The following is an 18,633-nucleotide window of genomic DNA, read 5'->3' as shown; positions in this document are numbered from 1 at the left end:
ATGACAGCAGTGAAAAAGGACACAGATAGTATATCACAGACTGCGAAAAAAAGAGAGAAAAAAGTGTCAAGGTTTGTTTGAAAAAAAAAAGTGGAACAGATTGGGAAGACAGAATAAGGAGACCGCAGTGAAGGAAGAAAAAAGAAAAGAAAAGAGCAATAGAAATGAGGAAATTTCTAGCACAAAATTTCCAAAGGCGGGTATGCTACTTATACTGAAAGACCGGCATCCCCATGGGGTTGAGGGAGGGGGAGGGGGAGTGGGGTGGAGAAACATCAGTAAGAACTTTACTCGAGGTCACTTTTAACGCGTGTCTTTGGGACAACAACAAAATCTAACTCGATTGCCAAGCTGACCACCATAGGTGGAGAGAGAAGGTGGTGGTGGTCGCGACAAGTGGAGAGAGGTGGGGGTGGTCGCCAAGCTGACCCCTACAGGTGGAAATAGGTGGTAGTGGTCTCCAACAAGACAACCACACGTGTAAATAGGGAGGGTTGTTGTCACGATTATCACCACAGATGCAGAGGGTTGTTGTCACGATGATCACCACAGATGCAGAGGGAGGGTCCCAGACTCAACACTGACACACACATTGTCTTGACAAGCACAGACAGACAAGTACCGTACACACACAAACACAAAGATTGACAGACAAGCACTGACAAATACAGACACTCAAACACAGACTGACAGACAGGCACTGATGGACAGAGCAGCACAGGTGTGGAAAAGTAACATCCGATTCTCCACAAAATTCAAACTCTACAAAGCCCTGGCAGTCCCCATTGTACTGTACGGTTGCGAGGCATGGACACTGACGGCCGAAACTGAAAGGAAGATCCAGGCCTTCGAGAACAAATGCCTGAGGAAGCTCCTTCAAATTTCCTGGATCTAGCACAGGACCAATAAATATGTACGGAGCAGAACTGAGAATCTTGCTAGACTTCAGGAACCTCTCCTTTCAACTGTGAAGAGACGCAAGCTGATATGGTTTGGGCACAACACTCGACACACCAGTCTGTCCAAAACAATCATGCAAGGCACCATCGAGGGCGGGAGAAGAAGAGGAAGACAGCGGAAGAACTGGCATGAGAGAGTGAGACCAGAGAGTAATAGTGACCACAGAGTGAGAGAACAGATATATATATATATATATATATATACATATACATACATACATACATATATATATATATGACACCATGCACCAAGCTCAATCCAGAGCGTGGCCCTGGTTCACTTTTCCCGCTAGTAGTGTAATTACAAAACCAAACTGACTGTAGCGTGACCGCAAAATCAAACTAACCGTAATGTAACCAAATTGCACAATGACCGGAAAATCATACTGATTGTAACGGAAACAAACTGTACCGTGGCCGCAAAAAAAAAAACAACACAAAAAAACTGACTGTAGCGTGAGTGCAAAATCAAAATCAAAACTGACCATAACGCAACCAAATTGCAGTGTGACCGCAAAATATATTGACCGCAACGCAATCAAAGTGTACCGTGACCGCACAAATTGCAGCATGAAAATCAAATCGATCGCAGTCGAAACAGAGTGAAGCGTGACCGCAAAATACAAAGTGACCGTAGCTTTTTTAAAATTTGTATTTCGTTTTATCACAATAGATTTCTCTGTGTGAAATTCGGGCTGTTCTCTCCCAGGGAGAGCGCGTCGCTACACTACAGCGCCACCCATTTTTGTTTGGTATTTTTCTGCGTGCAGGTTTGCTGTTCCTATCGAAATGGATTTTTCTACAGAATTTTGCCATGAACAACCCTTTTGTTGCCGTGTGTCCTTTTACGTGCGTTAAGTGCATGCTGCACACGGGACGTCGGTTTATCGTCTCATCCGAATGACTAGCGTCCAGACCACCACTCAAGTCTAGTCGAAGGGGAGAAAATACCGGCGGCTGAGCCGTGATTCGAACCAGCGCGCTCAGATTCTCTCGCTTCCAAGGCGGACGCGTTACTTCTAGGCCATCACTCCAAGACCGCAGAAATCAAACTGTAACGTAAATTGTGTGATCACAAATCAAATTGATATAGTGCAAACTGTAGCATGATACAAAAAAAAGAGGGGGGGGGGGGGGGGGGGGAAGCTGACCTAACGTGACCGCAGCGCAATAAAACCGTGGCGTGACCGTAAAATAATAAACTTGCTGAAAGTGCAGCGTGATCACAAAATCAGTTTGACCGTTGCGAAATCAAATTGTAGCATGACCGCAAAATCCAATTGACCGTAGCGCAAATTGCAGGTAGAACCATAAAATCAAACTGACAACAGCGCAAACAAATTGTAGCGAAACTGCAAAAAATAATCTGACAGTGGCGCCAGAAAAATTGCACACATGATCGTTAAATTAAATCGACCACAGCTAAAACAAAGTGTAGCGTGACCGCAAAAGCAAACTGATCTTGGCGCAAATTGTAGCATGACCACAAGCTGACCGTAGCGAAACCAAAATGTAGCGTGACCGCAAACTAAAATCAACCGCAACGCAAACGAATCGTAGCGTGAGCACAAAATCAAATCGACCGCAGCAGAAACAAACTGTAGCGTGACCGCAAAACAAACTGACCATAGCGCAAACTGTAGCGTGAGCACAAAATCAGACTGACCGCAGCGCAAATGAATTGTAGAATGATCACGAAAAGTTGACTGGCGGAGTTTTGATTGCATACTGACAAATCAACGGGAGCGTGGCCTCACAAAAACTGTAGGAATTGCGACCACAGTAACTGGAAATATGGAGACCACATCGTCCTGATAGATGGAAACGTGACAACAGAAGTTCATTATGAAACACGCGTGCTGGAGTGTGCGCCTGTATCACACCAATAATGTGTAAACAAGCGCGCGTACGAGTTAATGTGCACACGAGTATGGAGTCACATATAGACATGTTCTGGCATATGATGTGTGTGCATGCATACATCCTATTATGTATGCGTGTGTGCATACGCTATTCTCGTGTGTGTGCCTGCGCTGGGTTTTTCACAGGGTAAGTTCAATAATTGTTCGCTTTCATCGCTGGTAATCCAGTTACTTTTGACTGGTATGTAACTATGATATATATATATATATATATATAAAACAACGTACTTTTACGTATACAACTGAACCAAATTCAGCTTTCTCTGTTGATCAACTAACATGTGTGATCTTATCTCACATCTCTATCACGTTCATATAACGGGGTAAATAAGCAACTTATAAGCATCCAATCACTCGTTCCGACTATAACACCCCTCTATTTCACCCTCTCCCCCCCGTCACTCATCCACCCCCACACCCCATTCCACTTCGTGACTCACCATTCGCGTTTGCTCGTCTCCAATTTCACTTTGCAATTACTCACAACGTGAGCTACATCTGACCGAAGCGAACAGCTGCGGTATCAACAGTGCATGGATGATATACTGTATGGCGGTGTGTGTGTGTGTGTGTGTGTGTGTGTGTGTGTGTGTGTGTGTGTGTGTGCGTGCGTGCGTGCGTGTGCGCGCGTCTTGACTCTGTGTATGTGTGTGTGTGTGCGCGCGTGCGTCTTGACTGTGTGTGTGTGTGTGTGTGTGTGTACTAGTACGCGTGCGTGCAAACAGGAAGCCCATGGAAAAACAGCTTATTTCAATGAAAACACGGTTGGGATGGCAAGGTGTCAGGATTGCATGGGGTGGAAACAGAAAGACTGAGCAGGGTGGGGCGGGGCAGGGGGAGGGGTCAGGCAGGGGGAAGGGACACATTGCTATCTTGCATTCTTAGACAATTATGTTGAATCGACTTCCTCGCAACAGGTCACAGAGCAACGAAGGGAAGTGTCCGCTGTTTTACCATGCACCTCTTTCATACAGTTTCCAACATGACCTTCCTGGTCGTCAGTTTGGTGGACGGGGAGGGGGGGGGGAGCGGGATAGGGCCAGTTACAGAGGAAAACAGTGTTACTTATTCTATCAGCTTAACCACTGCACAATCATTGGTTCTCCATTGCTGCATGACAATGTACATTCATAAGATCACAAGATAATTTATTATCCATAAAAGGATATGCTTGGTGTGGTGGCACACAGTTAAATTCTATATACAAATATAGACATACATAAGCCATTCAGCTGACCGTCATCTCTATCAAACATAACAAGAAAGAAAATCGCCAGCAACATCCAACCTTACTGTGAATCTGCCGCCTAACCAGGACATCCCAGCTTTCGACAACTGATGTGGATAGCACAGGACTGCTGTACTCGGGGAGTAAACACTATAATAATCTTCAACAAAACGATTTCTTCTACCTATTTGCTACTGAAGTCACTATTCCGCACCACACAAAGGACTGATGACTAAGATGATAAATGTGTGTTCACAAAACAGATTGAATAAATGACGTCACAGTTATACAGTAATGTTTTTAACAGAAAATCCATCCCAACATTTAGAGGGGCGAATTACTTGTCTCAAAATCTGAACACCTTGATATCAGTTTACCTGCCCAGTTGGGTTTTTCCCCGTTTGAAAAATTACTGTCGCTTTTCTGTCCTGCGTGCAGGCACCGCTATCAGTGTATCCAGCAATCGTATAACAAACCCTCTAAAACTGTGGATGTGACACAATGGTAAACTGACACCGTTCACAGCTCTTAACCTGCGCAGAATGTAAACACATGCCGTCAACACGAAGGACAAAATACTACGTCACTGTATCACTGCCTGGTTGTATAAAGAAGGTAGGCCCTACGCCATCTCGCCTGGATTACCACGAGAACAAAATACCAACCATTAAAGAACACGGCAGCACTTTACCAACACATTTATCAGCACAGCACGTACCAGTGTTTGAACAGAATACTAAGTCACGGTGTCAATGGTTGGTGGCAGAAGAAATGTACGTCATCTTGCCTGGGTCACTACCAGTACAAACTGCCAACCATTAAAGGTCAGAACAGCACTTTACCAGTGCATTTATCAACACAGCACGCACCAATGTAAGAATATAACACTAAGTCACTGCCTGATGGTAGAAGATAGGTACATGATCTTGCCTTGATTATTACCAGAACAAAATACCAGCCATTAAAGGGTACGGCAGCACTTTACCAACACATTTACCAAAACCGCACGCACCAGTGTTGGTCCCAACGTACCGCGTTCCTGTCAGCTCCCAGCAGGACACGTGACGTCCGTGGCACACAGGTTCCATTCCTTTTCAATGAACATGAACACCAAGACAGTCGAACGTAAAACGTGGTCCTCTATTTTGTGTGCACCCGACATCGTCCATTAGTTGATGAAGATCTGCTGGATTTCGCCCTTAAGGTGAAGTTAAGGCCTGGGGTCTAGGAAAATGGCCGTTTCTGACCGTTCTTTTTCGCAAACCGTTTCATCAGATGGAAACAAAATCAGATCCAGTTTGATTTATCAGTGGTGATCTGATCGGGTTTGTCACAAACCACTGATCCAGTCTTTCATATTATATCGTGGTGTGGAAGAAAACGGACGGATAAATCATGCAGGTTTAACGGTTTTTGTGACACGTTAACTTTTAATTCATGTGTAGAAAGTGCGAGCACTCCAATACATAGACATCCGTTTATGTTTGCCTGCCACTACACAATATTGCAAAAAGGATGGATTTTCTTCGTCCCACTCTTCAGCCACGTTAATATAGCGACAAAAGAACCGACGTTTTAGTTCAGGAATATACAATAATGATACTGATATTTCATACCGAAATACAATAATCACACTGACATTTCATACCGCTGACATTTCCAGACCTATGATCGTGAGGCGGGAAGTGAAGAGCTGGCAGGAGAAAGAAAATCGTACCTTTGAAAGGTCTGTATGTTGTGCGTGCACTGAGGTTCAGCAAACCTACATCTTATATATTTTCCCCCTTAATGTGCGTGCGTTTGGGGTTCGCCCCGGAAAGAATCTTTCCTTAATTAACTTAGCATGCGTGCTGTGCGTGCAACGTTTTTGAAATAAATTTTCGATGAAGAGAGGGGCCCTGTGTTCATTTCTGCAAACGTTTTGCACACATATGTAACACGTTATGGGTGTTGGAAAAAAAAAAAGTGGAGTTGCTGGTGGGCTGGGCATGAAAATACTAAATCCATTCCGTTTTAGCACGAAAAAACAACAACAACAACTAGGCGCTTTTTCATATTTCAGTTGGTTGTTTAAAAAAACAACAACAAAAAACTTTGATGCTGATTCGAATCTGATCAGTTCCATGTCCAAACTCAACTGACCTTGTGATTTAAGTTCATCCAATATATTTTTTAATGTACAAAAGATCTTTACCGAGTTTTAAAGAAATACTTCCAACACAGGGACCCTCCCTTACACGCGAAAAGGGAACCCCGGCATGTGTTGTGCGTGCATATGATCTTGGAAAGATTTCCACGTGTCTTGGCATCCGCAATTCTCGTGGACAAAATGATATGGAGTGAACCATAAACATACTGCTAAAAATTTTACATCCCAAATTCAAACGGAATTTCTGTTTTGTTAAAAATGTTAGGCAGAAAGCATCCATTTGTTACCCTTTTAAAAAAAGAACCCAATATTTTTTTTTTCCAAAGCCTCTGAACTTATCTTTAACCAAAGAGGTTATCAGTTCTCTTTCTAGATATAGTGCCACCGAAATTTGCTCCTGGTAATTATGGCCCGGTAGAAATGGAGAGCTCCCCAAGATTGGTTTCATTAAACAATACAGTTCTGTTACCTGATAAACAAAGACAGTACTGACAAAAAAGAGCTGGCTACTCACCGAGATGATCCATGGCAGGAAGGCTTTCAGGAACAACGCCTGTCTGCTCAACAGCCACATGTTTTGCTCCGCCCTCCCGCCAAAAACAGGACTGTCGTCTGTAAGACGTAAGGTTCAAAACTCAACCCCGCCAACCAGCGAAATTTCCACTGAAGGGGTGACAGGATTCAAAGGTTGCACACATAATTATAGGTGGAGAGAAAAGATTGACGTGACATGACATACTATAACACTGTCTTGCTGTCCTCTGTAATTCATGTGTGTCTGTATTGTGGCATTTTCGAACAGAATCCTGTTTAAACTAAAAGAGGGACAAACGGAACTATCCTGTACCCCAATTCATTTTATTGGAGTCAGCCACTGTCGAACAACACATGACCTGGCTGGACCACCAGATTTTTGGCCGTGGTAAGTCGTCTAGCAGTGCAGGCAAACTGGACTGCTTGGCGAACACATGCACACCTTATTCACGTGCCCCCCCCCCCCCCCCCCCACCCACTCCTGCCCCCCCCCCCCCCCCCCCCCCCCCCCCCCCTACACAGAGTTTCTATCCGTCACTCTTTGAGTTTGAGACTTTGTTTTGCACGTACTCTGAGTGCGGAGAAATGCACACAGCCGGCGGAGGTTTCGGCAGTCTCTCGGTCGTCTCTCTCGTTTTAAACTTATGTTGTCTCTGTCCCCCCCCCCCCCTCAACCCCTCTCTCTCTCTCTCTCTCTCTGTGTCAATGTCATGTTGTATGTATCTCTATCTGTTTGACCTTGAATGTCTGTCACAGGTATATCGTTTGCACTTGCTCCATGTTCCTAGAATTGACTGAAGTAGATAAAACATGAAAACATGGTCTTTATCTCTGTTTATGTATGTATGTGTGTATGCACACACACACACGCACACACACACACACACACACACACACACACACACACACATTGTGCGCGCAGGCGCGAATATGAAATTCCTGAAATTTGATATAATGCATGAATAATGTGGAACAGGAGATTTTACGTGTTTCATATACGATTACTGATTTCGTGTTTCACATTTAATGTCATTTGATTTACACCGTGGGTTTTTGCTCACCTTGTTTACTCTCTGTGTGTCTCTCTCTGTCTCTGTCTCTCTCTGCGCCTGTCTCTTTGTCTGCTCCATCCTCTTCCTTCTTCCCCCATTCCTTCATTCAGTCTTCATCTTAGACACCTCTCGCGCCCCCTCCCCCTACCGGCTATTCTCTATATGCATACAATTTTTCTTCTTTATTCTTACTGGATTTTTTTCTGGACTTGGTGATTGGGCATTCTTATTATGTTGTCCTTTTGTGCGCCAACGATGCGTTTGTGTGCTAATAGTCATGTTTATGTTCAGCTTGATTTTCAAATCCTCGGGTGAAAAATTGATGGAATGGTTAACGTCACTGAGAGGCGTGACCTATACTTGTGTGCGCGAATGTGAATGATGTATTTGTATCTATTTGTTGTTGTTGTTGTTATTTTATTCTATTTATTCATTTTTCTTACAGGATTGACATTGACTGTGTTATCAGTCCTGATATTTAGCTGTGCTATAATCAATAATGATGATAATAACGAATCAGCTCGGGTTTTTATACAGAAATTCACATACGTTTACATGCATCTACATATTTTTGTGTGCTCTTTTTCCGTTTTACAATATTCCAGAAATACAGTGGGCGAAGTGATTGTCATCTTTGATGAAAATAAGCTCAAACAGGAAGATGCAGGGCAAAAGGAAATATTTCCAGGGCGCATGTATGCACATGCGAACGTGTGTGTGCGTGCGTGCGTGCCTGCGTTCGTGCGCGCGCGCGCTGTGTATGTGTGAGTTGTGATTACAGTAAACATATGATTTCTGGAAAATATGATTGTGTGAAACTTTAATTATGGGAAAAGCAATTGTGGGAAACGGGATTTGTGTGGCGAATGTGATTCTGCGAAACGGGAAATTATCGAGGGTGGGAGCAAACCAAGGCCGTGTAATGGCAGTGGATGTTTTATTTCGATAGCCTCCCCTAAATGCACTTCGGATGCAACTTCTGACGCGCTGCTTCTCCCACTATTAACAACAAAGATGATGGTCAAGGATAGGAAGAAGGAATGAAGAAGTAGAAGAGAGAGATGAACAGAGTGACAAAGAGAGAGTAAGACACACACACACACACACACGCACACAAACACACACCTGTAGACACATAGAGCCAGAGAGACGCATCATACACCTGTAGACAGTCACACAGAGCCAGAGAGACGCATCATAAACTGTACATTTATTATCTCTTCTTCTGACAGCGAATACATCGAGAGAAAAAAAATTCACGTGCACAGCAAATTAGACTAAATTCAAATAATGATAACAATAATAAATAATGATAATCAGAATAAGTCTTTCACATGAACACAAACACGCTTGAATGTCAGTTTATAAAACATGTTCCTTTCTAAAATAATATATATTCAGACCCGTGGACCGCACGAGCACACCCACAAACACACGTGCTGGAACGCACGCACCTACACACATACGCGCGCGCACCCACACCCACTATACCCTACACACGGAGTCTTTGAAATAATGAACAGATAAATACTCTAAAAATACATTTATTCGTAGGGAAAATTGCAGTCATTCACTGCTTTTACTTCTATACCGTATCAATAAATAAATAAATAAATAAATGGTCAGATGAATAAATAAATAAATAGAATAAATAAATAAATAACCAAACAAACAGTAAAATGATTAGTCAAATAATCGAATAAATAAATAAACAAACTGAGACAAATGCCACAAACAACAATATAATTCTGGAAGTTTCAGACAAGAAATTTTACTGTGAGTACGAATTTCAAGAAATTTCACACACCATACAGCAGGTTCATTCATATATCCAAAACAGAAAACTGGTATGAAGGCAAATTTCATCATCGTCTCAAACAAGGCAGTCTGCGGCACAAAATATCGAAATCATGTACGACAAAGTTATCTATAAGAGTAACACTTTCTTGATTTGTACAAAGTATACATTCCGTTTCGCAAATCCACACACACATACGACATTTACGGTTACACTTCGAAGAGATTTCAGATTATCGAGTATATTGTTATCCATTTAAATAGGTTTCAACGATAAAATCTAGAATAAACTGTGTGTGCATGTGTGTGTGTGTGTGTGTGTGTGTGCGTGTGTGTGTATGTGTGTGCGCGTGCGTGCGTGCGTGTGTGTGTGTGTGTGTGTGTTAATCATTGCAATGATGACGAGAAGGATGAGACATTCATTACAATACTGTGTTCAGTAAGTAACAAAGAGTTGTGGTTATTACCAGAATCAAGACGTAAATATGGGGGTGTTCGCACATATATGCATGTACTTTAAGCGCCCGAAAACACACACACACACACACACGCACATACACATGATTGCAAACTGTGCCCAAACCCTTATCATTTTTTTTTCCTTTCCCAAGTAGGATCCACCGTTCAATACTGGCCCATGTTTGCGATTAAGACAGGTGATTAACAATCCACTGGTCATAAGCTCAAGAGACGGTTATCCATCACAGGACTTACATCTTTTTCGGTTGATTTTTTGTTCCTGGAATGCACGAGAGAGAGAGAGAGAGAGAGAGAGAGAGAGAGAGAGAGAGAGAGAGAGAGAGAGAGAGAGGAGGGATGGGGAATGGGAGAGTGGGGGTGGGGTGGTGAAAAATCGAAGAAATTTGGCAGTTCACCCCCTTCTCCTTCAATAATAATGATGATGATGAGAATAATAATAAGAATAACATCAATAATAATAATAATAATAATAATAATAATACTAATAAAAACGGATATTTGGATATGGATAATATGGATAATAAAAATGACGATAAGGATGACGTCGATAACGATGATAAGCTTAAGTATAAGATGAATGTGGCTGGCTGCATAAATGAAAAAAAGGAACGAAACCGGAAATCGTATTTACCAGGGTAACACAATGCTTTCTTTCACCCAGCCTTTGGGGGTGATTAAAAAAGAAAAGAAAAAAAAAGTACACTGTAGATGAAAAAAAGATCCGCCGAATAATGATTGAAGGCAGTGAAAACATTTTTGTGACACCAGAAAACAACACCACCAGTGTGAAACAACGTCGAGAACACAATAACATTTCCTTTCATTGAAAAGCAGTTCGGTCAACATGCTACAGATGGAGGTCAATATGAAATGCTTTTTCCCTCGCTTTAACACTGTAAACACAAACAAACAAATAAACAAAAGAAGAAGAAAAAACCCCAAGCAAGAACCGTAAGACACTGAAGTATCATCCCACCCCCACCCTTCCACGCAAAATAAACCAGAAAAAAAACGTGTGGTGGTTCTTGGAATCCTCCTATCCCTGAACATCCAGAAATGCTTTCTATGGAAATGCTGTCGACAAGTCAGCCTCACTGGGGCCTGAGGATGGGAGTGGCTGAAAAAAGGGGGGAAAAAAGGGAGGCGGAGGAAGGGAGGAGGGATTGGAGAGGAGAGGGCGAGGGTGTCAGTTATTCTTCAAAATGTGTCATTCTTCCTACTGGTCGGGTAGAGCAGCCGTCGTTTTCTGCTTTTGAGGCCGAAAAAACAATTGAAAAAAAAAAAAAAAAAAAAATCAAAATCGAGGAACTGTACGACTTGCTTCGTTTCAAACGTGTGACAGACGGACGATTCTGATGGAGATATGATCTGCTAGGCTGGATCCAAATTGAAAGAGCACAACAACCCATAAGATCATACATCAAAAATCAAACACGTCTTCGTCGTCGTTGCTGTTGTTTTTAATGTATTTGTCATCACGTGTCGACGGTTCAATCCAGCGAGGGGGGGGGGGGGGGGGGGGGGCAGAGAGAGAGGGTTCAATCCTATCCTAGCAATTCATGATTCGCACAGGAATGCCAGACATTATACTGTGAACTCCTCGTTCTCGTGTGTCACATTTGATCCCTCTCCACACCCAAGAAGAAGAAGAAGAAGGAGAAGAAGAAGAAGAAGAGGAGAGAGAAATGGTGTGATTTCAAGACCGGCAACCAACTTTGGTACAGTACTCGCCTTCCACCCCCACTCTCCCTTTTCTATCAATCTCTTTAATAATGTACTACTAAAACTATTTTTTTTACTATAAACAATATGAAACTGAACACAGTAAACATTGGCAGCCTAAACACATTTCTAAATCTCTCTAAAAAAAAAAAGAAAAAAAAAAGATTAAAAAAAAAGATTAATGAACTGATCACACCAATCGAATTAAGAACAATGAAACTGACAAACGATTATTCAACAAACAAGCTGTTTCCAAACCGAAAATAATCTCTGACATCCAACTGGAAAACTTGGGCTGATGTTTCTGGGTGGGGGGTGTTGATCTACAAAGATACTGAAGTACAAACCTTTTCCCCTCTCCTTTCTTTCTTCCACACGGCCAGTGAGCATTTCAAACACCCTGGAATGCTTCCCGAAGCCTTGGTTCGTTAAGAGAAGACCTTCAGTTAATATCCCCATACCCCAATAAAAAAAAAAAAATGTCTGTAGATTTGATTTTTAACACCCTCAAGGTCAAGCTGTTCTCAGCCCACAAAATGGTCTCCCCTGTCCAGTCTATCAGATGTGCCCTTGTGACTGGACATAAGTCTTTCTTATGTCAGTCACCTTGGCTGGGTTGCATGAGGCGATCTTTGCAGTGCTAAGTTTGCTTACAGTTAAGAATGTTCCCAAGTCGTTGGAGTTTCCCGTGGAGTTAGGAACATTCTTAACGATAAGCAAACTTAGCCCTGCTAAGTTCGCTCATGCAGCCCACCCATTATTCCAACCTTCTTCATACACAACGGTTTATGAGCTTCTGCTTGCTGTGCTCAAATGTATCGGTGTTTACTGCTGCACTGCACTGCACTGTCTTTGAACAAATACAATTTCTTTAAACCACCTCGCCAAAACCATGCAGGAGCAGCATACTAGATATTCTATACTCGCTTCGTCCCACTAAGTTAAAAAGCGACGTAGTTAAATACAATATATCATTAAAGTAAAATAAAATGACAAAGGAAACAACCCTTCTCTTGCATACTTAACTGCGGAAGTTGAGAACCTTACAGATATATACCCACCCCACCCCCAACACACACACTTACACTCACTCACAAGACTGATTTGTCAAGTACTCTTATAATCGCTTCACTGTCATCAAAACATCGGAGAAAGAGAGGGGTGGGTGGGTGGAAGAGAGGGGTTTGGGGGGAGGAGCGGAATCAACAATATGATCCGTCAAAAGAACGGGAGATCCTGCAAAACAGAGGTTAAAAAACAAAACGAAACAAAACAATACAAAGGAAAACAAAACATCCACTAATCTGCTGATCAAAAAAAAGTATCCTAGACTTGACCATTTCTTGACAATTACGGAAACATCGTTCCTTCATGACGCACGCGGAATACGGTATCTAGTTAAGGTGGGTTCGGGGTGGGGAAGGCTGTGCAAACCAGAGCAACAATCATTCCAGCCTACAATCATAGTGTATCAGTCCAGCACAATTTCTCTCCCTCCCCCTCTCTCTCTCCCCATTCACTCTCTGTTCCCCCAACCGCTCTTTTCCCTTTCACACACACACACACACTCTCTCTCTCTCTTTCATTCTCAATCCCGATTCTTTCTCCATACATACACCCACTGCAGTGCTATACAGAATTCTAAACATCGAGCGAGAGTCCACAACCTGCTCACTACAAATCTTTCTCGCTCTTTGTGGCGGTCAGTACTCTTGTTAACCCTGTCCCCCACCCCGACACCTCCCCCACACGCCCTTTGCACCCGCCATAAATCATCTATTGTGGCCATAGGCCGATGTACACTGGACTTTCTGAGTTCTGTAGGGTTCCCTTTGTTTTCTTTTTTTTTTTCTTTGAAAAAAAAAAATCTGTTCTGTAGTCCATAGGGAGAGCAATGGACAAGACGCCGAACGGGGTCCTGTCCGGTGAGGTCAGCTGTGGGCAGTCACACGAGGGTGGGGGAGCGGGTGGAGGGCTGGAGGGTCAGCCGCCGGGTCCACTTCCGGCGGAAGCACAGGATGAGGCAGAAGGCGAAGGCGATGACGATGGGGATGGACACCACCAGGGCTCCTCCCACCTTGAAGCCCACCAGACTCTTGCGATTCCCGTGGATGATCAGGAACACTCCTGGAACACAATGCACGGGTTGGATAGGTTCGTCAGAGGTGGATAAAGTGAGATTGAGTGAGTGAGTGAGTGAGTGCCAGTGTGTGTGTGGTGGTGGTGGGGGGAGCGTGGGGGGGGGAGACAGACACATAGAGAAAGAGAGAGATGAAGAGAGAGAGAGAGAGAGAGAGAGAGAGAGAGAGTGTGTGTGTGTGTGTGTTTAATGGAGAGAGAAAGAAAGAGAGAGAGACTGTGTGTGTGTGTGTGTGTGTGTGTGTGTGTGTGTGTGTGTGTGTGTGTGTATTAGTGAACTGGCACCCGTTGCAGTGCCTGTGCTTGCTTAACACTTTCATCATACATAAATAAAATGGATTACGCACTCTCTGCAATAATACGCTAACATCAACAACAACAACAAAAGAAAACAAAAACAAACAAAAAAAACCTCTCCTTCCCTTCCCCCTTACCACCACCACCATCATTATCGTCATCATCACCCCCACCATCACCATCATCACTAGAGAAATGTGTTGTGACAATTTGTAGTACAATACAATACAATACAATACAATTTCATGCACAAAACTCACCAGCAGGAAGGGAGACAAACGTGACGAAGAGGAAAAGGCCCACCACCGTCACCACGAAACACTTCTTCCCGCAACACGGGTCGTCTGCAATACAGCAACAGTGAACGTGCAACCGTTAGCAACAATGCAGTACCGTGAGTCGATCGGACCCATATGTTAAAAAAGAAAATAAATAAATAAAATAGTGGGGGGGTGGGGGGGGGAGGAGGTTAGTGAGGGGGGGGGGGGGGTTAGGGAGTGGGGAGAGGGGCGGATGGATTGTGTGTGCTCAGGGGCAGGAGTGGCGTGTATTGGATGAAAAGGGCAGACTGAGGTAGTTTTCTCTGTGTGTGTGTGTGTGTGTGTGTGTGTGTGTGTGTGTGTGTGTGTGTGTGTGTGCGCGCGCGCGCGCGTGCGCGCTCGTTTTAAAGCAGTTTTCAAAAGCATTTTCTCTTGACGAGCTCAGACAACCCCGTTCAATTTGCTCTTTCTCTCCCCTCCGCACCCGCTCGAACCTTCACTTTTCAACCGGGGAAGTATGTAGGCCCAATACATCACGTCAAAAATCCGCCCTGTGCAAACATCCCTACCCTTCTCTCTCACTTATCTGCCCCCCCCCCGCCCCCTTCATCCTCCCCTCCCCCAGCACCATCACCCAGTCCAATGGTGGCGAGAGTTCAATCAGAAATTGTAGAAGTACAACTGATAGGCATTAGTAAAGCAGTACCAACCCTGGTTCAAGCCACAGAGACGTATTAGCATTCGGGTTAATGGTTCGATCATAGTACGGCAGACGGATCAATAAACACAACTGTGTAGCGTGCGCCCAGTATGAAACTAACTAGCACCGACAAAATAAGAAATAAAAGCTTTACGTCACATACAACATTTTATCATTATATGCCGGTATCAAGCAACACAACAACTCGACGAGAAAAACATGTCGAATTTCCCAACCACACTTGCCCCATACATAAATTGTTATTCATTGTCATAAAATCCGCTGATTTTATTTTCCTTGAAAACCAGCAGTCGTGCTCGCGGTTTCTCAAATGTGTGTGTCGAACATCCAAGAAACCAATACAACCCAATGCTAGTTATTGCGCATTAGTTATGATTATCACTGATCAGAAATGAGTTTATGGACTGAAGTTACAATAAGCACATATTCTTTGCAAATGAAACATATTCAGGTACAGGATTGCTTTTGCATCTCTACATCAACATTTTGTATGAAAGAGAGCAAATTTGACAAAACAACAAAAAACAAAAACAAAAACATAACAACAACAGTACTAGTCTTTCAACATACGCTGCCATCATTATATATTATCTTCCTAAACCCACGCACGAACTGAATTTCCTTGCCGGAAGCAATACTTTCTTGCTGTCGATGGCCTAAAGGAAGTGTTCACTGGCTTCGGTTACTGTACAGAATCGCTGAGTTAAAAAGACCAGCAACGAATAGACGATTCAGCAATGTACGTCAGTTTGTCAAACCCAACATGTATTGTACATGAATACAGAAAAAAAGGCGCACAGATCCGTCTCCGCTCTGTCACATTGTCGTTTCGCCCACCATGGGTCTTCTATTCAGAATGCGTCACCCCCACTCAATATGTCGCGTGACAACTGTCGTCAAGACTGCCGGGATATTGTGAGCATCCCCCTCACTCCTTTCAACCCTCCGCCACACCCCCTTCCATGCAGCTGTCCACACGTCTGAGATGTCTTTGTAACGCCCCCCTCCGACCCTCCCTCCTCTCCCCTACTTCCTATCCTACACATGTATATTATGTCCCTGCATACAAACGCAAGTTTTGTCAGGACTGCTGGGGACGTCACACTCACCCACACACGCGCGCGCGCGCATACACAAACACACACACACACATTAACAAAAAAGGAAAAGACAGCACATTTCGTTTTGAAAAGTATGCTCGCTCTACCGTTACGTATCTCAGCTCCATTTATGATGGGATATGCTTACGTATGCATGAGTTCTCTGCCTTTACCTACATTCATAATGATTATTTAAGATAACTGTCAGATTCCAGACTGCTATACTACTAACTAGCCACACACCAGTCCTACTCCCTGTGACACACACAATCAAATAACATGTAACACAATCGTGTCAACACTTGTCTGTCAGACAGTTGGAAATCTACACGTTATCTACACATAATCGTATTGAGTTTATTCTTGAATGAGGGTGTCTAACTTGATTTTGTATTTAATATAATGCTTTCAGAGAAAGGCTCTTTATTGTAGTCCACCTCTAAACTGTGTCTTGAAGGTCATCATTTCCAACAACGTGCGAATCCTCTACGTGAAGCCATACGAACATTCACATACATGAACAGACTTTGACGGATGGCTGTACGCTTGTGAGCCCCGACCTACGTTCTGAATAAGTTTGTCTCATTAAACTTTGTACGCTGTGCTTGGTGTGAACAATTCATCATAAGCGACTTTGAGATTTACACACACACATATATTGCCTTGCCTTGCCTTGCCTTGATACATACAGGAGCACACGCGCGCGCGCGCGCGCACACACACACACACACACACAAACGCACACATTTACTAATGAAAAATATATCTTCAGATACAATAATTTCCGTGATTAAATCAAGTCAAAAAAAGGAATCCATGATCAACCAACCCTCCCTCCTCACCCGGGTTTTCGCCCAGAACTTTCCGCCGGTCCTCCGCCAGAGGCTGCACAACGAACACCTTGCTGGGCATGTTGCAAGAGCACACTTGCCCCGACAGTCACGATGACGACGACGATAACAATAACAATGTCTCGCACAAGCCCCTAACTGTCCTTCACTGTCTCCCAGGTAGTCTACCTCCGTTGCTGTTCATTGCGCCAGAAACACAGACTACAACAAGCACGCAGGAAGAAAGGGTAACAAAAAAACAACAACAAAAAAACAAGCCGTGCACAACCCTGGTCTATTCATTCACAAGAGAATTCCAATGCGATTAATCCAGCGCGGTACGTCACCTCTTTCGATGAAAATTACCCCCAACCCACCGAGAGTTCAGAGGTGTATGATGAGCTTTGACCATCAGAGAGAGCTGACAAACTGATCCAGTCTGCAGGCTCGCTGACACACTAATATCCCACGGGATTATTTGTGTCTGTGCTCATCCCAGCTGTAATTCGGGGGTGACGTCCTCATAGTCTGATAGTTGTAGGCTCAAACTGTCAATCAGGGTTGACGTTCAAAGGTAAAAGATGTACCAAGCCCGGGGGCTGCGAAATGAATGGTTCAAGGCAGAGTCACTGACGTCCTTTGTCCCGTAAACGTTTAATCCCCTCTCTCAATTTGAGTTCTTTTCTTCTTCCTTTCTTTCTTTCTTTTTTTTACAATCAGCATATCACTTTCCTTCTTCTCATTCGCTGTAACCGCTGCGCTTTCACGTGTCTTGTTGCTGAAATGCTGATGACAACTGAATGATTCCTGCGATGCAGACAACTCGTCTGAATGGAAATGCAAGAAACTCGCAAAAATGCCTGTTTCTTCAGCTGGGACAAGTACAATAATGCCGAGCAAAAAAATCAAGGAACCTTGCATGAAGGTCTGTTATACTCTCTTCTGGTGCCTGAACGACACAAACTGCTGCACTTGTATACTACATTACTGAGGACAGAGATCTGCTGATAGGTATATGTAGGCGGAGACGGCAAAATGAATACAATGGTCGGTGGTGGTGGTTTCATCCATGGGCTAACGACATGAGAAACACTATACACAGCATGCTAACAAAAGGCCTCCATTAAGTCTGGATTGTCACTGTGTTGTGTGGGAAGGTGTTGTGAGCCAACGGTGTGGACACGCATGACTACGTCTTTTGCAGTTGGGAACGATCCACAGGTACACGTTTAACCCTTTAGGTTTTCTGCTTGAATTGTGAAAACGTTCATTTCAACTACCTACCTACCTACCTATCTATTCATAATTTATATTCATGTATTCAAATTCTTTATTAGCAAAATGTATAGATAGACAAAAACTATCTCTTGCTTGTTAAATACAGTTACTGGCGAGGCAAAGCATACAATTACACACACACATACGAGCGCGCTGATCCGCCTA

The 18,633-nt window shown here is 43.5% G+C and overlaps 1 protein-coding gene across 2 annotated transcripts in view; it reads right to left on the bottom strand.

The window, feature by feature from the left end:
* Positions 1-9,042: 9,042 nt before the first annotated feature.
* The window catches only part of LOC143299454 (uncharacterized), an 18,329-nt gene continuing 8,738 nt past the window's right edge, over positions 9,043-18,633 (bottom strand). The window contains exons 1-3 of one of the 2 annotated variants that reach the window (XM_076612664.1): positions 17,203-18,239; positions 14,540-14,623; positions 9,043-13,970 (exon numbers count right to left, since the gene is read on the bottom strand). In XM_076612664.1, coding sequence (XP_076468779.1) covers positions 13,789-13,970; positions 14,540-14,623; positions 17,203-17,272 — 336 coding nt within the window. In that variant the 5' untranslated portion in view covers positions 17,273-18,239 and the 3' untranslated portion in view covers positions 9,043-13,788. Of the gene's footprint in view, positions 13,971-14,539; positions 14,624-17,202; positions 18,240-18,633 lie in introns of those variants that run through there. The other variant, XM_076612663.1, reaches the window with a different exon arrangement.

This window comes from Babylonia areolata, chromosome 25, assembly GCF_041734735.1.
Source record: "Babylonia areolata isolate BAREFJ2019XMU chromosome 25, ASM4173473v1, whole genome shotgun sequence".
NCBI classification, from domain to species: Eukaryota; Metazoa; Mollusca; class Gastropoda; order Neogastropoda; family Buccinidae; genus Babylonia; species Babylonia areolata.
Note: the sequence above shows the minus strand (reverse complement) of the source record. Positions and strands in the feature narration are given on the sequence as shown.